The sequence below is a fragment of the Delphinus delphis genome, chromosome 10, assembly GCF_949987515.2.
Source record: "Delphinus delphis chromosome 10, mDelDel1.2, whole genome shotgun sequence".
NCBI classification, from domain to species: Eukaryota; Metazoa; Chordata; class Mammalia; order Artiodactyla; family Delphinidae; genus Delphinus; species Delphinus delphis.
This window is the reverse complement of record NC_082692.2, coordinates 46,607,752-46,634,421: the sequence shown is the minus strand read 5'-3', so window position 1 is coordinate 46,634,421 and position 26,670 is coordinate 46,607,752. Positions and strand designations below refer to the sequence as shown.

Sequence of the window (26,670 nt, the reverse complement as noted above, 5' to 3'; positions counted from 1 at the left end):
ATTACTCTTTCTCACGAGAGACATGCTAATGCAAACAAGTCAACCAGAATTTGTGTTTAGCAAGATAAAGCTTAGAGGATAGTTTAAAATCCATTTATTATTCTAAATCCATTTTTTTCCATTAACATGTTATACATTAGTGTTTACTAACCATGATTCATGTAACAGTTTAGTTTGTTAACTTTTAAATTATTTAACAACCATAAGTTATTAATACACTTTTAAAGTATTACACAAATATCTTAAAACAGGCTTGGGTTCATTTTTGTAATTTTTAAATAGAAAACATTTTAGGCATCTCTTGAAAAAGAAATAAAGCAGGCATTTAAAGCTAGAAAACAAGTAATTCCAAATTTAGTTTTTACAAAAGTTTTCAGCTTTATTGACAAATTATGGCAAACATATTTGACAAAGTGTGGTTTCCTATTTAGAGAAGCTTACACATGGAACTTTATGTGTGTGTGTTTTTCTTTTTTAACAAATACAGGTTAAAACACTAAACAAATTCAGTTAGCTACATACATACAGTAGCTGCTTGTTTTCAACCCCATTAAAACAGCATTTAAAATTAAATTTACAAATTTAATATCGAACAGCTTCAACTAACTAACAGTTATTAAAAGACAGGTTAAAACATCTTATCTACAACTTTATTATAGCTAGTTCAAATATCGTGTTACAGTTTTTTAGCAACCCTAAACAAAGTTTTTGCTAGTTGTTAAGACTCAAAATCTGTTAACAGATTCATGCTCTTTCTTTAAAAAAAAAAGAGAGAGAAAAAAATGATTACACACAACAATGAAAACAACCAAGAGAATATCATCCTACTGAATGGTTTGTAGACAATGCTTGCCAATGCTTCTTTTAGTCTGTTTCATAAAATAATACTAGTGTCAGTGTCACGCCAACAGTATCAGGGAAATACAACAAATATATGGGAGCAACCATGAGCAGTTATCCCTAGAATAGGAACAAAAAAAAGGACTATTACTTGTCATGTTGCTGTTTATGTGGAGACCACAGGCTATGAATTGTCTTTGAGGTGAGGTCACAGGCGAGGAGAACCCTCAGTATCTACTATAGGGGTGCTCCCTGTATCCCCCTCGGGCTGACCTTGGTGGTGGTGCCTTCAGGCTGGAGCGGGTCATGGCCCATTCTTCTGGTGCTATGAACAAGAGAAAGACAGTAGCATTCACTTGGCTTCACAGTTATCAAAAACAGTTGTTTAAGATGCAATAGCCGAAAAGAGAATAAAGGATCTTAACACTGAGGGCTCTAGACTTACTACATTTTCCATATGGTGAGATCATACAAAAAAGTATATATTTTGAAATACAGCCACTTGGAATTAAACTTGCAGGGCATTTTTCAAAGCAGAGAAAGTTAAAGTCCATTTATTATGTGTTAAATAGAAAGAAGAACATCAAGGTAAACCGCCCCTCCCTAATCCTTTGCACAGACTCCTAAAAGAAACTGGATATAGGAAACCAGTGGTTCTCAGCCCTTGATTAACATAGAAACTCTACAGGGTGAGACCTAGGGTTTGGTATTTTTTCAGTGCTTGCCTAGATGACTCAGCGTCCAGTGTTGAGGTTCATTGTGCTAAACTATCCAAGTCAGTGAGACAGAAGAGGATATGGAGTAGCAAAATCAGTAAAGAAAAATCTATCAGTTTTTTGAAAAACAAGTTGGAAAATAAAGAGGTATTAGTACACTAGGAAAATTCCTCATTTACCTGTTAATCTGACTTCCAGTAACCTCAATGCTCTGGGACCTGGCCAACAGACAAGAAACAAGCAGCCAACCTTTTGAGTGTTGTGGAAAATAGCTTTCTTAAAGTCTATGTATGCAGAAGGGAAATGTAGTGCTCCTTCAAAGGGCCAAGTGGTTTATGGTGACTTAAGTGGTTCCAGAAACTAGGTTATCTGGGTCTTTCAATCAGAAAGAATTCAGTTCTTCATTAGAAAGCAGATTTTATGCATTGGGCTATGGAGGGAGGAAGTATGGATATAAGAAAAGGGATTACTAGAAGTAGACAAACTGACATTGATAGCTGGTGTACAAGGTGGTGGTAATGGAAGTAACTGTAAAATCACTGCAGATTGAGGCCACTGATGTAGGGCATATGCCCCTGGATAGTTCAAGTGCCTCTAAGAATGTTTTTAGCAAAAACAATAAGAAAAATTTAAATTGTACTTACTATACTATAAGGAAAGGAATAATGATCTATAATATAGAAAAATGAACAAAAGTTAGATCAATATAGGGGAAAATAGCATTAAAGGGTGAACATTAGGTTTCTGAGGATATCCTTCAACAGGATACTTTTATTACAAGTGATATCTGATGATAAATGAAAAATTACATCTCTTTCACTATTTAAGGTACATGCTTATGATTATTTCAATATATGATAGGACACAAAATAGAAGTGAGATCCTAAATAAATATGAGACGTGTTACCTTCAGTCAGAATACAGATCTACTTAGATCAGGGGTTGGCAAACTAAGGCCTTTGAGCCAAATTTGGCCAGCCGCCTGTTTTCGTAAATGAAGTTTTACTTGAATACAGGTATGCTTACTTATTAACATATTGTATGTGGCTGCCTTCACTCTACAAAGGAAGACTTGAGTAATTGTAACAGAGACCATACTGCCTGCAAAGCCTGAAGTATTTACACTCTGGGCTTTTACAAGAAAGGTTTACAGGACCCGCTCTAGATCATGTTGCCTTTTTTGGGGGGAGATTATAGATGTTGGTCTTTTTCATGTGATCTCTTGAAGACAGCAATTTACCCCTAAGCTGCTAGACTTTCTCAACAGAGACATTTTGGAGAAGAATTTTATGTATGTACTTGACTGGAAATAAAGAAAAGTTTCTCTAATGTACTGGAAGGGAAAATGGATCTTGTTTGAAAGCTAGAAAGTACCTTGTCAGCCTTATATAATATGAATTTTACACTTTGTCTATGAATAATCAAGAATATGTCAGTGCCTTTTTCCTCTTGGAGGTAAAATCTACCCCGTTTTATTACTAATTTTTAGCAAAGGGAATGCACCACTTTTTGCTTCATTTGTTCTAGAGTGTTAAAGATCCCTGGGTTGCAATCTATGGGCTTTAGGAGCTGCAATGATATAGGTTTCAAGTTTTCCCAGGGGATGGAAGTCCTGGATTGTTTCTTAGATCTGAATGTTCCTGTAAAACAGTGAAACAACAGTAGGCAGAGTGACAGCCTTACCTGCCACATTTACCCCCAGATTTGTCAGAACTTTTAAACTGGCATAATCTTGGGGAATTGCCACCAAGCAAATAAATATGCCTAATGAAAACTCACTGACTTGGCTTTATTTGACTTTACCTAAAACTCCAGGGCAGCAAATTGATGGACTAAAACCTTACTTTTTTTTTTTTTTTTTTTTTTTGCTGTACGTGGGCCTCTCACTGTTGTGGCCTCTCCCATTGCAGAGCACAGGCTCTGGACACGCAGGCCCAGTGGCCATGGCTAACGGGCCCAGCCACTCCGCAGCACGTGGGATCTTCCCGGATGGGGGCACGAGCCCGTGTCCCCTGCATCGGCAGGCGGACTCTCAACCACTGCGCCACCAGGGAAGCCCAAAACCTTACATTTTTAAACTGTTGACCAACATTAAAATGGACAGTGACACTGTTCACTGCTGTATCCCCAGCACCTGGAAAAATATGCAGTGCATAGCGGATCACATAATCCACTAAATGTGGGAAGTAGGAGGCATAAAGAGCTTCCAATGACAATCTTAAAAACACTAACAGTTGGGGCTTCCCTAGTGGGGCAGTGGTTGAGAGTCGGCCTGCCGATGCAAGGGACGCGGGTTTGTGCCTCGGTCCGGGAGGATCCCACGTGCCGCGGAGCGGCTGGGCCTGTGAGCCACGGCCGCTGAGGCTGCGCGTCCGGAGCCTGTGCTTCGCAACGGGAGAGGCCACAGCAGTGAGAGGCTCGCGTACCGCAAAAACAAAACAAAACAAAACAAAACCACTAACAATTGAGCTGAAGAAATTCAACATTAATTTTAAAAGTTCTATAAATAGGAATCTTATATATTTGTTATGAAGTCAGACTTCTTACTCACGAGGTTTAGTTAGCTAAATATCAAAAGTATTTCACTATTAGATTCAATGAAACAATCATAGCGGAGTCCTATTACAAAAAGTGTTAAAACTTTTTTCATTGCACAAAAATATGCTCTTTCATAACTCTCTATTGGTATGTGAATTAATACTATGCTCTTTCCTCCTTGCTGAAGGCTAGGGAAATGGGAAATACTATTAGCCCAGCATAATAGTGATACTGAGCAGGGCCCTGTGGGGCTCCTGTGCCACAAAAGACACAAAAGCCTTTTGTGTCCCCCATTTGTTTGACTACAAGAAATAGGCTTCATTCAGCCTCCATGGCCTTCACTGAGTTCCAAAGGGCAGATTCAAGCAGTTGTTAATTAGGGAAGGGAGAGGATGCAGAGACAAGGGTGAAATAGTCAAGAGAAACAATAGTGCAGCTTTGGGGCAAGGTCCTAGTTCCCCATCAAGGGATACACACAGCAATATCTTTGAGCTGTTTTGCAGATACTGAAACCCCCACGAGGTGGAAGAAGTTAATAGTTAAAGATGGTATGCTGCCCACAAGCACATAGACCCCAGACCAGTTGGAACCTGAATGTTGATGATATTGACTCCTACTTACCTCACCACCAACCAATCAGAAGTATGTCCACAAGATGATCACTCCTCTTGGAACCATTACTATAAAACTTCTCATTACCCTCTCCAAGTTGGTACACACAGTTTTGAGGGCATCAGCCAGTTGTTGCCCCCTTTGCCTGGCAAAGTGATAAAGCTATTCTTTTCTACTTCACCCAAAATTTGTCTCTGAGATTTAATTTGGTGTCGGGGTACAGAGGCTGGATTCAGCTTCAGTAGTAACCAAAAAGGCAGCTAAAATGAATTCCTAACCAAGCAAAGTAAGTTTTAGATTTTCTAAGATTCCTTACCATTAGCAGAGGAAATAAAGGATTAATTTCACTTAATTCAGATCTTGGGCCCATTGTTTACATGTTCTCAATAATAATTGAGATCAGGGAAATACTATTTCTATTTGTGCCAAATTTCCTTGGTCTATATTTTTCCTAATATCATAATGTTTATATTTAGACACACATTTAAGTCACCACATTACAATACAAGCCAGCTTCTCTCAGTGAAGTTATGGTCTTTGTGTCTGGACTGGAGAGCACTGACTCGAATGTTTTTCCTTTGTCATGAATCTTATAGTGTGCCATTGAGCTTGTGTGGTCAGCCAATATCCTCACTGCTCACCAGAAGCTCTTGGATTACTTCAGAGATAGAAGTGATTCTTAGAAATCCAGAGGTATTCTAACTTGAGTCCATCATGGAACCTTGCACATAGGAATAGACAAATCATTATAAAGACTTGATGATGGGAATTCTCTAAAATGTGAAGTTATAAAGGCCCAGGAATGGACTTAGAATTTATCTGTCTTCTTGGGCTTCAACTATTCAGCAAAGTGTATTTAAATGTTTTGGGACTTCATACAAATTTTGGAGTCCTGGCCAATTGTTTCTATTCCCATGAAGGACGTCATTAAAGAAATCATTACAAACAATAAGGTTTAGAGATATTTCTTTTTACTTTCGGAAAATGATGAAGTAAGATTCTCTCAGTATCAGGATGATTGTCATCTGAGAGACACTAGGTAGTCTATGCATGTAAACAGAGCAAATAAATACATTATTCCTTAGAGAAGGTGCAAAATAACTGTTTGTCAAATTGGAAATTACTGGAATGGTTTACAGAATTGTGGATCTGGAAAAAGCAAATGAAGATATGAAAAATAGAGTTCAACTGACTTGATTGAATTTCCAATTCTGGGTTTCCCAATCCAGATTTTAATGTGCCATATGGTATATGAATAGGAAGGAAAGGGGTCAAATAAAACATTCATTAGATAACATTTTCTTGTTTTTTCTTCACTAAAGATCTCCTGTACCAGTCCTTGTATTAAACCCTGCATATGAAGATAGTTTAAGGAGCCTTAAGGAGATCACAGGACAACACTAACATGAAATGTCATAGATTATAGCACAATTGTAACTGATATTTGAAGAAAATGCTGAGGGAAGCGTAGAGAAGGGAGCTACTAACTTCCATCATTCAATTGAACTTGGATAGAACTCTAACACTGAATCATTTCAAAGAAGTAATTTTCTGAGCAAATATATGGCATAACTAAGAATTCAGGTACTGTTTAACCTATTTAGGAGAACTCACATTCTTTAGAAACTTTCCTGTATTAATTATTTTGTATCATCTGGTCTGGTTTTTTAAACTGGATTCTAAGATCTATGAAAGGAAAGACTTTCTACAGTGACAAAGAAGTAGTAAGGACACCATAAATACTTGTAAGCTACGTATAAATAAATGATGTTATTAACTAAAAAGGAATTTAAAAATCAATTATGCAAAATAAGTAAAACAGGACTCATTCAGAAACACATTGTTAGAATTAGGTTATAGTGTTTTATATATTTGAAATATATCAATATTTCTTTTAAAAAATTATCCCATCTCTGTTATTTTAAACTCAGACTGATTTTTTTACCCAGTTGATTCAAGTTTTACGGAATGCATAGTGTGTAATCTCCATTACATGCTAATAAGCATTATTGAGGAACATTTTATTTTGATAAAGTGGTGTAAATTACCCAGCTAACTCTTCTTGTGCATTAAATGTTACTCTAGTGACTTAAAAAGCTATTGCATTTCAAATATTCTGTTCTCAGCAGAATCAGGACTATTAAGTGGCATTTATATCTCAATGTTCTCTCATTCCTGCCATGGGACTAGATACTTTGGGGAGCATTCAGAGTGGGAAAGAAAAATCTTGATGATTTTTAAACTTGCAAAATGGTGTTCTCTGAGTGCTCCAGAGATACTATAAACATTGAGGTTGTTGGGGGCGAAAAAATGAAGCACAAGAACAAGGCACCAATTTATGAAAAGTCAGCATTATTTATCTGGAAAGCAAACTTTTAATGCTTATCTATCTCTCTGGAAGTAGGTTTAACATGCCACCTTCAAAATAAACTAACTTTAGAGAATAGTTCAGAAAGGATATGGGGTGTCATAAAGATTACCGAGGACATAGCTCTTATGCTCACACTTTGCTAGACCTAGATAGCTAGTTATTTATATTTCTGAGATCTGAAAAAGAATCTCAAAAAAATTTTTTTAATCACACTACAACAAAAAAGGACAGCTCTTGCTATTTATTTTTGGTATACTGTAAACCAATTTGCAAAAAACACAACTAATGTAAGAAATCTAAATTAATCTCTACTATTACAAGCCACTAGTGTCTTTGGTTTTAATCATTTAAGAGCATTACAACAGGTTGATTAACGTTCACACTGGCTCTGAGCCACTCAGTTTGTTGGGCTCAGGTTTCTCATTTCTTAGAAAAATATCTTTCTATTTAAAAGCATATTTCAAATATTTAAGTACATGTTGCTTTATGGCTATTTATTCCCAAAGGGAATATGTTAGGTTAGATGTTTTGTAGTTGCTGTGGTAACTCACTAAAATAACAATGTCCATTTTCTTTAATTTTAAAATACCTATCCTACCTCAAAAATGAAGATACTTCTAGGTGTCAAGCATACTGCTAGGCATTTTATGTGTATTATTAGCTAATAAAATTTTCTTCCAAGATGGGTGCTAATGTTGTCTTCTTTTTAAAGATGAGAAAACTATAGCTCAGAAAGTTTAGTTGTTGGGAAAGCCCAGAATTTTTATTTGTAATTGTCTCACCATCTTTCCACTATCCTTTTCATCTGAAAGAAGCTGCTGATTTCCACTCTTTTTCCTTTTCTTTTCTTGGTTAGAAAATAAGACAATTTATTTTACTCCCTTCTGATTATATAATAATTGGTGATGCCAGGACTTTTCTGGTGGGGCAGTGGATAAGAATCTACTTACCAATGCAGGGGACATGGGTTCAATCCCTGGTCCTGGAAGATCCCACGTGCCACAGAGATACTAAGCCTATGCACCACAACTACTGAGCCTGTGCACCTAGAGCCTGTGCTCCAGAAGAGAAGCCACCGTAAGGAGAAGCCCAAGCACCGCAATGAAGACCCAACACAGCCAAAAGTAAATAAAATTAAATCTTAAAAAATAATAATAATAATAGTTGGTGATTCCAACAACAAACAATTGATTAGCTAAATCAGGAGATTGTAGCTTTAATTTTGTTAGCAAAAATGTAGGCTGCTTGAAGTGAATTTGCTAAGGTGCAAATCTAAGTGTTTAAAGTGGAAGGCAGGGTTAACTGATCTGCTCTGAGCATCTTTAGATATTAATGGAATATTAGAACCTAATGGTTCAACAATTTCATCCACACAATTTGTATTGTCACTATATGTAATTGCAGAGTTTATTGTTTTAAGATGCAAAGGGTAAAACAGAATAGTACTGAAGGAGAAATATGGATGATCAACATTTCTTTTCAGAGATGAACATAATGAGTTATGTTCTAAGAAGAGTGAAATTTCAGTTCTCTATCATTTATACTCTCTGAAAATTCAGGCAGCATCTGGGAAGCAATACAGCTATTACCACTGTCACGAATTTTTAATTAGACATTCCCTGTTAGAAACAAGTAACACTTGAGATAACCCATTTAGAGAATAATAAAGGACTGTACTCCATTCCCAACTCTGGAGTTTTAAGACACACATGACAGGTACTCAGTAATTACTTATTGAATAAATTAATTAAATTTAAATATTTTACATCTTCATTTTGTACACAAAAAGAAGTTGTAGACCTCCCTCAGATGGATCCCTTCAGTTTGAATGGAAGTCCTATGAGTCCTATAGCCAGGAATGCTTTTGAGTTCTAGTTCTGCCTCTTTCTTGTTGAAAGGCCTCTTTGGCAAGTCAGCAAGTCTCTTCATCTACATACTGATGGCACATTTTAATTGTCAGAAACTATTCTGAGCTTCTGACATGCATATCTAAATGCCTGTGGGATATCTCCTCAAGTTTCTCAAACTCAACTTTTTCAAAATTAAACATCTTTTTCTCCATGCTACTTAATACTCTAAGTTTCGTATTTCAGTGAATAAGGCTATTACCTACAACTTACCTAGTTATACATCGAAAACCCTTGGCATCTTCTCAATTTTACTCAGTAGATCTAAGCAATAATAAAGTTTTTCTTTTATTCCTTAATATGTGTTTCACTCACTCATTTCTTCCTATCTCCACTAATCCTATTCCCTGGCAAGCCATTATCCTCTTTGCCTAGAGAACTCAGCTACCTTGTTATCTTTTGTGTTTTTCTATGATTTTAAGCATATATACATATATATGTATATATATATGTATATATATGCCATAATGTATATATGTTCTATTGTACATATACATATATATATTCCCTACTGTGTGTGTGTATATACATGTGTGTGTATGTATACATTCCCTACTCTTCTCCACCTTCTTGAGAGAGGAACTTGTCCAAATGCAATTGATTAGGCCTGTTCACTTGCTCTTGTAGCATACTCAAGATCAGTCCAAATTTTTTAACAAGGAATTCCACACAAGGCCTAACATGGTCTGAACCTTGACTTCATTTTAGACATTAGAGTTGATGACTGGTGATCATCTAAAGTACAAGTATTCTATGTTGTTTATTGAAAAAAATTCTTGTGTTTCAAAACACAAGTAATGTTGCTGATAAATTTAAGACTTCAAAATCTTTTTCTCAAAAGGAAGGTCATCTTATTTTTGCATGGAAATGGACCAATTAGGAGAAGGAACCAGTAAAACAAACCAGTTTAAGGTTTCAAGTACAAAAGACCCAAACTTTAGATACCTGTTAAATTTTGGCAAATTAATGATTTTACACTGTTTAACATACTGAGAAAAACTTACATTTTCCCTAACAATGAGTAAATGCTTATGGATTAGATTTTTTGATCACTCACTATTTTGATTCATTTTAAGAATGATGATGTTTTCTGGTAGTGCTCCCACAAGCCAGAGATGGGTTTGGTCATTGGGACTTTTGAAGTGTTTCTCTTGGTTACTGGGGAACTTGTCCTAAATACCAAAATTTTCCTCAGAGTGGTGAGATCCATTTTAGTCCTTGAAGATGTTCTTAGGTGAAGTCCTTAAGTGGCTTTTGAAAGTATGTATTTCCAACCGGCTATATGGACCATGAAACAAATAAAATCTATCTCCAAAGTCCAAACTTAACATAAACAACAAATATGAATGTTTAAAATGTGGTACATATTGAAAATATAAATGGGTAAATTCAGAAAGACAGTTGATAAATATATGAATAATCTATAATGAGGAACATTGTAGAAACTTTGAGAAAAAATTCTGAAATACATTTGTGGCCCAATAGTTCGTGCTTGATATTTCTCTATTAACTTAAATTCAGCACAATGGAATGTGTGTCTGTGGCCATGGCTGGTTTTTATAATATGAGAATTAAATCCTCTTCCAGTTTCTTTTTTCAGTCTAGATATGGAAATCCTGGGGCATTTTTCTTAACTTTACTGCATTTTTATACATACCCTTGTTTAGTACCCACAAACTTACTTCATGTATATACCTAATTTCCAAATAACAGTGTGGTTTTGCAATTTTATCTTCTGTGACTAAGATTAAGTTATTTGAACTACTGCTATTCTGTAAGCTCCAGGAGGGTTAAAAAAATGCCCAACAAACTTAAGGCTGTGCCAAGAAAGCATTCCAAGTAGTTTAACATGCAATGAGTGTTTTTTACAAGCTTGTATGTTACCAGGTGAGGCCACCACAATTTGAAATAAGACTCACACTGTAATTTAAATATGCTGTGATTAGTATAACACTCCTCTCTTTGGTGGTGGTGCTATTTATTTTTATTTTATTTTTTTAATTTATTTTTTTATTTTTTATTTTATATTGGAATATAGTTGATTTACAATATTGTGTTAGTTTCAGGTGTACAGCAAAGAGATTCAGTTAAATGTATACATATATCTATTATTTTTCAAATTCTTTTCCCATTTAGGTTGCTACATAGTATCGAGCAGAGTTCTCTTTGCTATACAGTAGGTCCTTATTGGTCATCCATTTAAAATATAGCAATGTGTACATATTAATCCCAAACTCCCTAACTATCCCCCCCCGTCATCCATCCCTCTGGTAACCATAAGTTCACTCTCTAAGGCTATGAATCTGTTTCTATTTTGTAAAAAATTCATTTTTATCATTTTTTTAGATTCTGCATATAAGTGATATCATACAATATTTCTCTTTCTCTGCTGGACTTACTTCACTCAATGTGACAATCTCTAGGTCCATCCATGTTGCTGCAAATGGCATTATGTCATTGTTTTTAATGGCTGAGTAATATTCCATTGAATGTATGTACCACATCTTCTTTCTCCATTTCTCTGTTGATGGATATTTAAGTTGCTTCCATGTCTTGGCTATTGTAAAGAGTGCTGCAGTGAACATTGGGGTGCATATATCTTTTCAGACCATGTTTTCCTCTGGATACATGTTGAGGAGTGGGATTGCAGGGTCATATGGTAGTTGTATTTTTAGTTTCTTAAGGAACCTCCATACTGTTTTCCATAGTGGCCACACCAATTTACATTCCCACCAACAGTGTAGGAGGGTCCCCTTTGCTCCACAATCTCTCCAGCAATTGTTGTTTGTGGATCTTTTGATGATAGCCATTCTGCTGGGGTGAGGTGATATCTCATTGCAGTTTTGATTTGCATTTCTCTAATAATTAGTGATACTGAACATCTTTTCATTTGCCTCTAGGCCCTCTGTATGTCTTCTTTGGAGAAATGTCTATTTAGGTCTTCTGCCAGTTTTTGATTGAGGTGTTTGTATTTATGATATTAAGCTGCATGAGCTGTTTGTAAATTTTGGAGACAAATCCCTTGTCGGTCACATCATTTGCAAATATTTTCTTCCATTCTGTGGGTTGTCTTTTCGTTTTGTTTATGGTTTCCTTTGCTGTGCAAAAGCTTTTGAGTTTACTTAGGTCCCATTTGTTTATTTTTGTTTTTATTTCCATTACTCTGGGAGACAGATCAAAAAAGATATTGCTGCGATTTATGTCAGAGAGTCTTTTTCCAATGTTTTCCTCTAAGAGTTTTACAGTATCTGGTCTCACATTTAGGTCTTTAATCCATTTTGAGTTTATTTTTGTGTATGGTGTTAAAGAATGTTCTAATTTCATTTTTTACATATAGCTGTCCAGTTCTTCCAGCACCATTTATTGAGGAGACTGTCTTTCTTCCATTGTATAGTCTTGCTTCCTTTATTGTAGATTAATTTACCATAGGGCATGGGTTTATTTCTGGGCTTTCTGTCCTTTTCCATTTTTGTGCCAGTACTATACTGTTTTGATGACTATAGCTTTGTAGTGTAGTCTGAAGTCAGAGAACCAGATTCATGCAGCTCCATTTTTCTTTCTCAAGATTGCTTTGGCTATTCAGGGTCTTTTGTGTCTCCATACAAGTTTTAAGATTTTTTGTTCTGGTTCTGTGAAAAAATGTCATCAGTAATTTGATACGGATTGCATTGAATCTGTAGACTGCCTTGGATCGAATAGTCATTTTGACAATACTGATTCTTCCAATCCAAAAACATGGTGTATCTTTCCATCTGTTTGTGCCATTTTCGATTTCTTTCATCAGTGTCTTATAGTTTTTGGAGTACAGGTCTTTCGTCTCCTTAGGCAAGTTTATTCCTAGGTATTTTATTCTTTTTGTTGTGATTCTTTTGTTTCCTATTGAAACAAACAATAGAATTGTTTCTTGAATTTCTCTTTCTGATCTTTTATTGATTTTGTACAGAAATGTAACAGATTTTTGCATGTTAATTTTGTATCCTGCAACATTATCAAATTCATTGATGAACTCTAGTACTTTACTGGTAGCATCTTTAGGATTTTCTATGCATTGGATCATGTCATCTGCAAACAGTGACAGTTTTACTTCTTTCCCAATTTGGATTCCCTTTACTTCCTTTTCTTCTCTGATTGCCAGGGCTAGGACTTCCAAAACTATGTTGAATAAAAGTGGTGAGAGTTGGGCTTCCCTGGTGGCACAGTGGTTGAGAGTCCGCCTGCCGATGCAGGGGACACGGGTTCGTGCCCCGGTCCGGGAGGAACTCACATGCCGTGGAATGGTTGGGCCCGTGAGCCATGGCTGCTGAGCCTGCGTGTCCGGAGCCTGTGCTCCGCAACAGGAGAGGCCACAACAGTGAGAGGCTCGCGTACCGCAAAAAAAAAAAAAAAAAAAAAAAAAAGTGGTGAGAGTGGACATCCTTGTCTTGTTCCCAATCTTGGAGGAAATGCTTTCAGCTTTTCACTGTTGAGTATGATGTTAGCTGTAGGTTTGTCATATGTGACCTTTATTACATTGAGGTAAGTCTCCTCTATGTCCACTTTCTGGAGAGTTTTTATCATACATGAGTGTTGAATTTTGTCAAAAGCTTTTTCTGCATCTATTAAGATGATCAAATGGTTTTTATTCTTTGAATTGTTGATATGGTGTATCACACTGATTTCTGGTTATTGTAAAATTCTTGCATCACTGAGATAAATCCCATTTGATCATGGTGTATAACCCTTTTAATGTATTGTTGGATTCAGATTGTTAGTATTTTGTTGAGGATTTTTGTGTGTATGTTCATCAGTGACATTGGCATGTAATTTTCTTTTTTTGTAGTACCTTTGTCTGGCTTTGGTATCAGGGTAAATGTGGCTCATAGAATGAGTTTGGGAGTTTTCCTTCCTCTGCAATTTTTTGGAACAGTTTCAGAAGGATGTGTGTTAACTCTTCTCTAAACGTTTGATAAAATTTCCCTGTGAAGTCATCTAGTCCTGGACTTTTGTTTGTAGGGAGTTTTAAAATCACAGTTTCAATTACAGTGCTTGTGAATTGTCTGTTCATATATTCTCTTTCTTCCTGGTTCAGTCTTGGGAGATTGTACCTTTCTAAGAATCTGTCCATTTCTTCCAGGTTGTCTGTTTTATTAGCATACAGTTGCTCATAGTATTCTCTTATAATCCTTTGTATTTCTGTGGTGTCTGTAGTAACTTCTCTTTTTTCATTTCTAATTTTATTGATTTGAGTCCTCTCCCTTTTTTTCTTGATGAGTCTAGCTATAAGTTTATCAATTTTCTTTATCTTTTCAAAGAACCAGCTTTTAGTTTCACTGATCTTTGTTACTGTTTTCTTCACCTCAATTTATTTCTGCTCTGATCTTTATGATTTCTTTCCTTCTACTAACTAGTTTTTGTTTGTCCTTTCTCTAGTTGCTTTAGGTGTAAGTTTAGGTTGTTTATTTGAGATTTTTCTTCTTTCCTGAGGTAAGATTTTATTGCTATAGACTTCCCTCTTAGAACTGCTTTTGCTGCATCCCATAGGCTTTGGATCATTGTACTTTCATCTTCATTTGTTGCCAGGTATTTTTTTATTTCCTCTTTGATTTCTTCAGTGATACATTGTTGTTTAGTAGCATATTGTTTAACCTTCACGTGCTTGTGATTTTTACATTTTTTTCTTGTAGTTTATTTTTAATCTTATAGCATTGTGGTCAGAAAAGTTTCTTGATATGATTTCAGTTTTCTTAAATTTACCAAGGCTTGCTTTGTGACCCAGCATGTGGTCAATCCTGGAGAATGTTCCATGTGCATGTGAGATGAATGTGTATTCTGCTGCTTTTGGATGGAATGCTCTATAAATTAAGTCCATCTGGTCTAATGTGTCATTTAAGGTCTATACTTCCTTACTGATTTTCTGTCTGGATAATCTGTCCATTGTTGTAATTTGGGTGTTAAAGTCCCCCACTATTACTCTGTTACTGTCAATTTCTCCTTTTATGGCTGTTAGTATTTGCATTATATATTGAGATGCTCTTATGTTGGGTGCATAGATATTTACAATTGTTATATCTTCTTCTTGCACTGATCCTTGATCATTATGTAGTGTCCTTCTTTGTCTCTTATAACAGTCTTTATTTTAAAGCCTATTTTGTCTGATATGAGTATTGTTAGTCCAGCTTTCTTTAGATTTCTATTTGCATGGTTTACATTTTTCCATCCCCTCACTTTCAGTCTGTATGTGTCCCTAGGCCTGAAGTTGGGTCTCTTGTAGACAACATATACACATGTCTTATTTTTGTATCCATTCAGCCAGTCTCTGTCTTTTGGTTGAAGAATTTAATCCATTTATATTTAAGATAATTATCAATATGTATGTTCCTATTGCCATTTTAATTGTTTTGGGTTTGTTTATGTAGGTCTTTTTTCTTTCCTTCCTCTCCTCTCTTGTGGTTTGATGACCATCTTTATTGTTGTGTTTTGGTTACTTTTTATTTGTATGTGTGTATCTATTGTAGTTTGGGGGTTTGCTGTTCCCATGACATGTTGACATAGCAGTCTATATATGTACAAAGATTTTTAAAGTTGCTGGTTTCTTTCCCACCTAGAGAATTTCCTTTAGCATTTGTTGCAATGCTGGTCTGGTGGTGCTGAATTCTCTTAGCTTTTGCTTATCTGTGGAGCTTTTGATTTTGCCATCAAATTTGAATTAGAGTCTTTCTGGCTAGAGTATTCTTGGTTGTAGATTCTTCCCCTTCATCACTTTAAATATATCACCCCACTCTCTTCTTGTCTGCAGAGTTTCTGCTGAGAAATCAGCCAATAACCTCATGGGAATTCCCTTATATGTTATTTGTTGTTTTTCCCTTGTTGCTTTTAATATTTTTCTATGTCTTTAATTTTTGTCAATTTGATTGCTGTGTGTCTCGGCATGTTCCTTCTTGGGTTTACCCTGCCTGGGACTCTCTGCTTCCTGGGCTTGAGTAACAGTTTCCTTTCCCATGTTAGGTACATTTTCAGCTATTGTCTCTTCAAGTATTTTTGCAGGACCTTTCTCTCTCTTTTTTCCTTCTGGGACCCCTATAATGTGAATATTGGTATGTTTATTGTTGTCCCAGAGGTCTCTTAGACTGTCTTCATTTCTTTTCATTCTTTCTCCTTTATTCTGTTCCATGGCAGTGATTTTCACCATTCTGTCTTCCTAGACACTTAACCGTTCTTCTGCCTAAGTTATACTGCTATTGATTCCTTCTAGTGTGTTTTTCATTTCAGTTATTGTATTGTTCATCTCTGTTTGTCTGTTCTTTAGTTCTTCTTGGTCACATTTCTTGCATCTTCTTGATCCTTGCCTCCATTCCTTTTCTGAGATCCTGGATCATCTTCACTATCATCATTCTGAAATCTTTTTCTGGAAATTTGCCTATCTCCTCTTCACTTAGTTGTTTTTCTGGGGTTTTATCTTGTTCCTCCATCTGGAACATATTCCTCTGCCATTTCATTTTTTCTTTCTCTGATTGTGGTTTCCATTCTGCTGGCTGCAGGATTTTATTTCTTCTTGCTTCTATTGTCTGCCCTTTGGTGGATGAGGCTATTAAGAGGCTTGTGTAAGCTTCCTGATAGGAGGGACTTGGGGGTGGGTAAAATTGGGTCTTGTCCCTCTGGCGGCAAGGCCCTGCTCAGTAAAACTTTAATCCACTTGTCTGCTCATGGATGGGGCTGTTTTCCCTCCATGATAGTTTTTTGGCCTGAGGCAATCCAGCACTGGAGCATGCAGGCTGTTTGGTGAGGTTAATGGTGATCTCCAGGAGGGCTCACACCGATGAGTACTTCCCAGAACTGTTGCTGCCAGTGTCTTTGTCCCCACAGTGAGCCACAGCCATCCCCCCACCTCTGCAGGAGACCTCCCAACACTAGCAGGTAGGTCTGGCCCAGTGTCTTATGGGGTCACTGCTTTCTTCCCCTGCGTCCTGGTGCACACAAGACTTTGTGTGTGCCCTCCAAGAGTGGAGTTTCTGTTTCCCCCAGTCCTGTGAAAGTCCTGAAATCAAACCCCACTGGCTTTCAAAGCCAGATTCTCTGGGGACTCCTCCTCCTGTTGCTGGACCCCCAGGCTGGGAAGACTGATGTGGGGCTCAGAACTTTCACTCTTGTGGGATAATTTCTGTGGTATAATTGTTTTCTAGTTTGTGGGTTGCCCAATCAGTGGGTATAGGATTTGATCTTATCGTGATTGTGCCCCTCCTACCATCTTGTTGTGGCTTCTTATTTATCTTTGGATGTAGGGTGTCTTTTTTTGGTAGGTTCCAACATTGTTTTTGACAATGGTTGTTCAGCAGTTAGTTGTGATTTTGGTGTTTTTGTAAGAAGAGGGTGAGCTCACATCCTTCTACTCCACCATCTTGAGCTAATCAGCTGGTGCTATTTATTTTTAAACTGTCTAGTCTGTTTAACTCCTACCCTGCACATTTTACATATTATCATATTTAATAATAACTTGATTCTATGTGTATTATTGTATTTCTAATTATCACCCCTTGATTATCATCCCCTACAAATTGCATATGTAGCTTGAAATTTTAACTTATATTTTATTCTTGACTCTGCTGTACAATATCTTGCTGCTGTAGACAAATAAAGAAGTTCTCAATATTTTAAATTAAGTTTGTAATGTTTTTCTTTCTTTGGAGTTAAGATCCCATCTAAATTAAAAGGAAATAAATAACCCAGTTAGAAAGATTTCCAAAAAAACAATGGTGAATGATAATTGGACACAATGTAGAAGCTTCTCTGACATAAGCCAAAAACAATACTTCAATTATTGTTGAATAAAATTCTGAACCGATCAAAACCTGCAGAATTTGGTCATAAACTTTTTCTTTTAAAATGCACATAAGGGCTTTATGAGAAATAATGGAAGGAAGAATAAGAATGATGATAAAAAATAATATTTTATGATCCTCTTCTCAAAGAAGTCCAATAACGTCTTTAATTCAGTGAAGACAGTGGGCTTGGTGGCATACCTTTGTAGACAGAGACTGAACCTGTAGTTTCTGGATTTCCTTACACATGCCACCCCCCACCCCCACTCACAACATCTGTCATTTCTATACTTGATAATAGAAATGAGCCCAGATTGTATTCTCAGACCAACTACAAGTTTGGGGAGTTAAAAATACAAATCAGACTTTAAACTCAGCAGAATGCTACCCTCACTGCTTGACCAGCTCTGGCTCCCTCTGATTTTGCCCCACAAGCCTCTGCCTGCTTTCTCAGATTGGTGCCCTCATCTCAACACTTGTATGAAAACAATTTTGGCCACCTTTGTCCCTGGTTACCACAAGGTAACCTTTAAACTCTGGAATTTCCTAGAGTAAGTGGAGTGTCTTGGTTATGCATGGTGCACCCCTCTGACCACACCTGACCTGATAGTTTATGCTAACAAGATGACTCAGGCTGGGGGGTGGTCATGCCAGAAAGATCAACTATGAGATTAGAGGGTTTGGGCCTTTACCATGTGACACCAGTCCACCCTGGGGAGGATACGAGGCTGGAGATAAGATGATCTAATCCATCATGCCTATATAATAAAACTGATAAAAAACTCTGGGCACTGAGATTTACATAAGCTTCCCTAGTTGGCAATACTTTTCATTGCTACACATCAATTTTGCCAGGAGGATAACACTGCCTTGAAGGTTTTGAAAGCTTCACATTTGGGATCCTTCCAGACCTTGCCCTATGTGTCTCTCCCTTTGCTGGTTTTGCTATCTCTCCTATTGCTATAATAAAGTTAACTGTAAGTATATCACTTTCCTTAGTTCTATGAGTTATTCTGGCAAATTATCAAACCTAAGGAGGTAGTGGGAACCTCCAAATTTGTAGCCAGCTGGTCAGAAGTAAGGGTGACCTGGGGTAACCCAAACTTGTGTCTGTGTGTAAAGTGAGGACACTTTTATGGAGAACTGTGCCCTTAACTGGCGAAGTTTGGCCTGACTCGGGGCACCCACCCTAGTCTCTTTGTTTGCTCTTCCTGGTCTTCTCAGCAATGTGAATCTTAGCTCTTTGCCCATGACTGGACCTATCCCTGCTGGAACTTCCAAATGCTGAAAGCCTCCTGGGTGTCTGTCAGTCCCCTGAGACTGAGGGGGTTGCCCCTGAAATCTTCTTCGACAATGACCAGACACCAGAGAGATTGACCTACTCTTTTTTCCTTCTTCTTGGCATGTCTTACAACTGAGCTAAATGTTTGGTAAGGTACCAGTATGGTTAAGTAATTTGTTCAATACAAAAAGACATCAGTTATTAGTCATCAATAATTAAAATTACATTTTCAACAAATGGCATAGTTTTTCAGCAATTCATATATATCAGTTCCCATTGAGTCATTCAATAAATTATGACATATTTGATAAATGAAGTGTAACACACTTATTTTAGAACAATGTATCTTAGTCTTTTTTATAAATCCATGCCCTCTTTTAATAAACATAAAATCTCCCTAAACTCTGGAAATTCTATGAAGACACACTAAGGTGGCATAGCTCCTGTATATATATCTTCCTAGTTGGTGTATTTCCATGTTGGCAAGAAAATGTTCTCCCAGCTTTTAATTTTATACTCTGTACTTTGTGTTTTTTAAAAATATTCTTTTTGTACATTCGAAACACAAATCTATATCATATAGAATATATTTTTTTGTACGTGATCAGTTCATTTCAAGATTCTGACAATAAATCACTCAACTTTTGCCTCCCATTCAGTTAAAATGATTGTATTATTAACTTAGCAGAAAGTTAAGTAATGAAAGAACTTTCCTATGACTTGTTTTATTGGCTCCTCAAGAGAGTTGTTAAATGCATGTGGATTATAATTTTTTGTGGACTTTCGATTAGGTGAATTTTAGACAAAATCAAATTTGAGATTTAACTGTTTAAACACACTTGTTCAAAAAGGCACTGTTTGTTCAAAAAAAGGCTAAATTTTATTTTCCATTATTTAAACATAGTTTTTTTTTTAATGAATTTAAAATGCCTGGTTCTATAACACAATGTTTTCTTATAAAATCCCCACTGTTCTAAAAGTAGACTGTACATAACTTGTGTGTTGCCTTCAAGAATGCAGATGGCTGGCACAGTTTTGACCTTTCATATTAAGACTGTAGGCCGCTTATCAGCATGCTCCCATGTATCCATCTAAAACTTATTCTCAACCTGAGCGTCCAGGAAGACCACCCAGGAACTTTTAACTGATGCCTAGTTCTCATCTTCAAAGATTATGATAGAGCTGAATTGCGATGGTAACTGGACACTAGTATTTTTAAAAATTCACCAGGTGATTCGAAAATGTATAATTAAGGTTAAGAATCTCTGATCTAGGGACTTCCCTGGTGGCGCAGTGGTTGAGAGTCTGCCTGCCGATGCAGGCGACACGGGTTTTTGCCCCGGTCAGGGAAGATCCCACATGTCGCGGAGCGGCTGGGCCCGTGAGTCATGGCCACTGAGCCTGCGCGTCCGGAGCCTGTGCTCTGCAGCGGGAGAGGCCACAGCAGTGAGAGGCCTGCGGTAAAAAAAATCTCTGATCTAAAATACTGAAATGCAGGTTCCAGTATTATCTAAAATTGTTGAACTCAAGAGTGCATGATTTAAAATAAAATTGAAACCACTGTTAAGTATATCTAACTTCAAATGAGCAATGCAAGCAGTGAAGTGGTGGTGCCATGCTCATTTTGGCTGTTTCTTGCTGAAGCAATATAATCTGAATTTATTATCAAAACTAGCTGGATTAGATATCCATTTCATTGCAACCTCTGAAATAGTAAAGAGCAGAAAATTAGCTTCTCCTTAAAGTAAGTTTACAACTGGCTATTAAAATACTTCAGAAGCACAATTTCTTTAGTTCTTCTTTCATTAAAAATAAAGTTTAGGGCTTCCCTGGTGGCGCAGTGGTTGAGAGTCCGCCTGCTGATGCAGGGGACACGTGTTCGTGCCCTGGTCTGCGAAGATCCCACATGCCGTGGAGCGGCTGGGCCCATGAGCCATGGCCATTGAGCCTGTGCATCCGGAGCCTGTGCTCCGCAATGGGAGAGGCCACAACAATGAGAGGCCCTCGTACCATAAATAAATAAATAAATAAAGTTTAAAAATCTATTTTAAAAGCTAAATTGAATACATCACTGTGATTTTTTCTCAATATTTCTCAATAACAACTTTGATATTAATCCTATGATAAATACTTTGTATACACTACTATTAAAATTGACTGATAAATTCTTGCCCATATTAAGAAAACCCATCTCCATTTGTAAAATCAATTTCCTCAAATTTCTATTTCTATTTACTATTGCAAATGAACTGTGTTTGCTCTTGAATAACATGGTGGCATGATTGCCAGGTAGCTTCATTTTCCTTTGCTGTTTTCACAGCTTAATCAAAGCAGGGCTTATTTTCACATGGGGATAATAATCATTCCAGCTCCTCATCACAAAATGAACGCATTTGTGTTCTGCAATCAACTTGAAGTGACGCACTCAAATGCCCTAGAATAGGGTACAAAAATTCTTTTTGATTTCATTCATTTCAAGACAGTGTATTAATATTACCCTCCTTGATTCCACACATGTGTCATCTAAAATGTCACTACAGAATAGACCTATAATTAGCTCTTCAGTTCATACATTAAATACATTTTAATAAACAGCTCTCTTCTCTGACAATAGACTATTACTGTCCATTCTTAGCTATCAATCTCAGATTAGAGGGTGTTTCTTATTTGAAGTATTGATAAGACAAGCTGATCTGTGCACTGTACTTAAAATGCACCCTTATTGAATTATGAGCTATTCAGACTTATCCAAAACAGTTATAATGACTCTGATAAGGTAGGAAATATTTTAAAACTGCAAAAACTGATTTGGGATTTCTGTAAGTCAAATATTCATGTTCCAAAAAGTTTAAGTTATCAGAAATTTAATACTTAAATATTAATTTAATAATAATTTAACATTAATGAAATGTTTAATAATCATTAATACAATAAATAATATAAGTAAATTATTATATATTATATTTTATATATGAAGTAAATATAATTGTATCATATTTTCATACTATTTATTTAAAATACTTAATATTTAAAATTTTATATTTACATCATTGTAAGAAAATAGTTTAATATTTGATATTAAATTTTACAAAAATAACTTGAATAATTTAATTGCAATGAAGCCCAAAGGGATACATGATATTCACAGAAGTCAGCATATTTGTTACTTCACCATGAATTATGGGCCCAAAAGAGACAAATACAATTTCAATCTGGTGATACATGAAACATGATGTATAAAGATTCAGATTGAAGTGTCACACTGAATGACTGGATTTTTACTTCTACTGGTTTATTTCAAACTATTTTTGAAGGAATCCTGAATGAGAAATTCCATCCATGAGTCTTCGAATGCAGGACACCGTTATTCTGGAGAGCATTCCCTGTTCCTCTCCCACAGCTCTTTCCTGAAGCCTGAGCAGCAAAGGAGGTTCTGGGGCAGCTGATTGTGAGCCTCCTCACACACTATCTAAGTCTGGGTGCTCCCAGGAAACTGAGAATTGGAGCTGTTTGTTTTATAAAAATACAGATCTGTATCCATGGCACAACCAAAATGTAACAGAGAGGAATTAGTAATTCAAAATATAAGTGAATAAGCAGAGATACAAGATTTACAATTTGGAGTAAATGTTATTAATTTAAAAGATTGTGCACAGTTCATTAAAGATAAGCTATAAATGGATACTTGTTAACATGTGAGGTATGGAAAATTAGTGAAAAACATCAATCTATAATTGACATGAGTGGGTCCTCAAATCACTGCTCCACGTGCATATTTAAATGTTATCATCTGCCCATTTGGACGTGACAGACTGAGCAACCTATGGAGCAAGAATCCTGAACTTAAAGTACCCTTTACATAATCACCTAATACCAAAATCTGAGGGCATATAATGCATATTAATTTAATTAGGCTTTATGATGCTGAGCTCTATTTCTCATCATTTGACCTTTTTCTATTTTCTGTATAGAATATGGGAACATGGACACTCCCCAAATTTATATATCATGACTATACGGATTTAAATATCCATATCCATATTTAAATATCATGACTATATGGATTGACATGCAAGCAGTTTCTTATTTTCTGTTGCTATAAAAGGAGTGTCCCTTTTCAAATCTACATATTTATGGTTAATTATAATGGCACATATGAAAATATATTAAATTCTGCATTTTGTCAAGGTATTATCCTAATGATTAAGAACTGAAAAAAAAACTTTTATGGTGGAAAAATCTTATAGGAATTTTTATAAAGCAGTCTATATCTTTTTAAATAAGATGTGTATCATGATGGATTTAAAACTTGGTAAAATATGTAACAAACAGTAAAGAATGAGTGAATATAGGAGTGTAATTTAAATTTCCTTTTTTTAACCTAAATTTTCTATAGTGTATTATTTTTAGAGTAAGAAAAAAAGACTTATTTTTAGATTAATCATACCTATGTATCTACTTAGATTTCTTAACACCTGTGGCAAAAAAAAAATTTTCTAAAAATATATAATTACTTTCACATGTGCATCATTTAAAACAGTCGCTTTTGTTCAGAGTTCCTGACTGCATTCTGTGGCCCAGTGTAGCAGAGATGAGTCACAGTGAGCAGAGAGGATTATGGGGTAACGGAAGGGGCCCTGGGCTGCTGGTGGAAGGGGCCCTGACTTGTGAGCAGCCTCCTTGCTGAACTCCACTGTTTCCTATGAGCTGCACCATGAAAAAATGTTGCAATGTGTTGGTTAGATTTCTTTGCCTCTGTCCCTGGAATGTCACCTCCTGACTCCAATTAAATAAGTAAATAAATTCTGTCCTGAAAAATTATCCTTCTGATGTGAAAATCAAGAGGCACTTTCCAAATCAGAATGCATAGAGGGCTGATATATCAACATTTACAAGCAAAGAGTGAAACCATCTTGAATGTGAAGTGTATTCTTGAATTAATGCTTGCTCAATGATGCCAGAAAATGGCCACAGATCCTGGTGGCCAAAGAAAAATTTAAGACCCTAAAGCGAAGTCTACTTGTAGGCATAAATGTGTCTAATCTTTCAACATTAAGAATATGGCCAATTTGGCTGAAATTTTAGGTAGTAAAAGTTATTACTTAAAATTTCCTGCCTAATATAATTCTTACTCTGTCCAGACAGTCAAACCACTATCCACATTTTCTTCATTACTTTATTGAAAAGATTTACCAACTGCTTTCTGTGTGCAGAGAATTGCTTGTTGGTAAATTTTAATTTAACCCAGAATAAAAGCTAGTGCTTATGAGCAGGAGTAGCTTATAAAGTGATAGAGGCTGTCTCTAGACTTGGCAGCAGCAGAAGAGCTCAACACAGAGGTGAGCCCAGCTCTCCTTATGATGACTCCTGTACCTCCATTAGAAGGTCTGAGAAGTAATAGTTTGTATTCACACATTTTTCCCTATTGCCTTAATTACATGGCATTAACATTTTAAATGTAAATAATTGAGAAATAGATTGCCTACATGGGAAAAGAATCTAAAAAAACCCAAAGAGTGGATATATGTATAACTGATTCACTTTGTTGTACACCTGAAACTAATACAACATTGTAAATCAACTATACTCCAATAAAATTTTTTTTAAAAAAACAAGAAAGAATAAAGAAATATGACAACTAAATGCAATGTAGTACTCTTGATTGAACCGTGGGACAGAAAGAAAATATTGATGGAAAAAGTAGTAAAATCTAAATAAACTCTGGAGTTTATTTAAAAAAATAAAAAAAGAAATATACCCTATTACCAACTATGCAGTCAGATATCATCAAATTCATCCCTGCCATTGATTTCAGTGCATGCAATTCTGTAGAGTAAAGCTCATAGGGGATTTCCCTCAAATTTATGTGCCATGTGTAAAAAACAATGACTGTATTTTGCAAATAAAAATTCCATTTTAAAAAGTGATTTATAAATAAAAATATATCTTCTTATTAGAATGTAAGCTTTAAGTGATTGTTCACTGCAGTATCTCCAGGATTGAGAACAATGACTTACATGTGTTAGCCATTACACAAATATCTGTTACATGAGTAATGTTCTCTGACCTTCTACTGAATCACATGGTTTATAGTCTGGCACAATTTTTATATGTAGGAATATGTTTCTCAACAGTAGACAGCAGGAACCAGGGAGGGACAATATCTATCATGTACACCATCATATTCCTGGAGACTGACAATACCTTTGCGCACAAAAGACAAATGTGCATTTTTACTATAAAATGGAGATAAAATACTTCAAATTTCAATATATTATAAAGAAAAAAATAAGAAAATATACGTAGGTACTCAGCTTATGGATAGCAGTGATTGTGATGGTGGCTTATTTTTATGCTCCTACTTCTGAGTTGGCCTCATGAGAGTCACCAGAGAAGTGAGTTGATTTAGTACCTCTGGTTCCAAGTAGGGTGCACTACTTTTTCTCTGATGTCTGGACCTTCCCTTCCCTGTCCTGATGGAGCACTACACCATCATGTGGAGACCTGAACACAGGAAATGTTCATCATCTCCTTTACTGCTCCTCATAAAGAGGAACAGAGTGGTCTTGGTATTATTTTAATAAAAATCCAGGACTTGGGAACATTTAAATGAATGTTATTTTTCAAGGCAGTCAACTGGTGATGCTGCACATATATTTTCAGGAACCAGAAACTACACTTCTAGAGTGATGTACTATATTGATATATCATAGGCACTCAATAAATCTTACTGAATTGTTAACTTTAAGTGGTTTTTAAATTAAACAATGTAATTTTGAAATTAATTTTATAGACTGATATTTTTATTGACTATTAATTCTTATGAGTCAATCATTATTTAGCACTTTCAGGAACTATACATGCTATAAAAATAACTTAAAAGTTACAATTTCTGCCCTTCAAAGTTTTTAAATCTTTTAACTGTATGATCATTGTGATAGCAGAAAGACAGCATTGCTGTCATATCAATGAGTCAGACAATGGACACAGTGAAACATCTAAGAAAGACACTACTCTTAACGTTCACTGTTGCTGTTGAAAGTTTTCTATGATTGTGATTAATTGCTTTTGAAATTTTGATCAAAATGGATCAGTCCAAGTTTCTGCCCCTGGCTCTCTACATCAAACCTCACCCTGGAATTACATAAATCACTGTAGTCTAGACTTCTGTAAAAACTGGGGGAGAGAAAGATAGAAGTAATTTCTGAGTTGTCAGTGACTGATGGATGTTTTGATTTCACAGTTTTAGTAAAGTAAAGGTCTTACCGTAGCTGTCATAGGCATCCTCACTTACTCCATGACCATAGTCATAGTACTCAGGCACACTGCAATAGATTTAGACAGCGATCAATGTTACTGTATTCAGGAGGAGTCAACCCAAAAACTTATACGGAATTTGAATGCAAAATGTGTGCTAAGGTAATATTCCAAGAATCTCTAGGCATAAATCACATATTTGAACATAAATAATAATAGAATAATATCGAATAATAGAATTCAAAGAAGAATATTCAGTAAGAAAAATACAGGTAATTGACAAAGAGTGCTATGATTTTCTCACCCCACCTCAGTACTTTATCTCTATCCTCCAATTATATAAATCAAATTT

The 26,670-nt window shown here is 36.0% G+C and overlaps 1 protein-coding gene across 1 annotated transcript in view; it reads right to left on the bottom strand.

Moving 5' to 3' along the window:
* Positions 1-263: 263 nt before the first annotated feature.
* Positions 264-26,670, bottom strand: part of KHDRBS2 (KH RNA binding domain containing, signal transduction associated 2) — a 684,497-nt gene continuing 658,090 nt past the window's right edge. Inside the window, exons 8-9 of the mRNA XM_060022069.1 lie at positions 26,328-26,386; positions 264-1,165 (exon numbers count right to left, since the gene is read on the bottom strand). Coding sequence (XP_059878052.1) covers positions 1,068-1,165; positions 26,328-26,386 — 157 coding nt within the window. The 3' untranslated portion in view covers positions 264-1,067. The remainder of the gene's footprint in view (positions 1,166-26,327; positions 26,387-26,670) is intronic.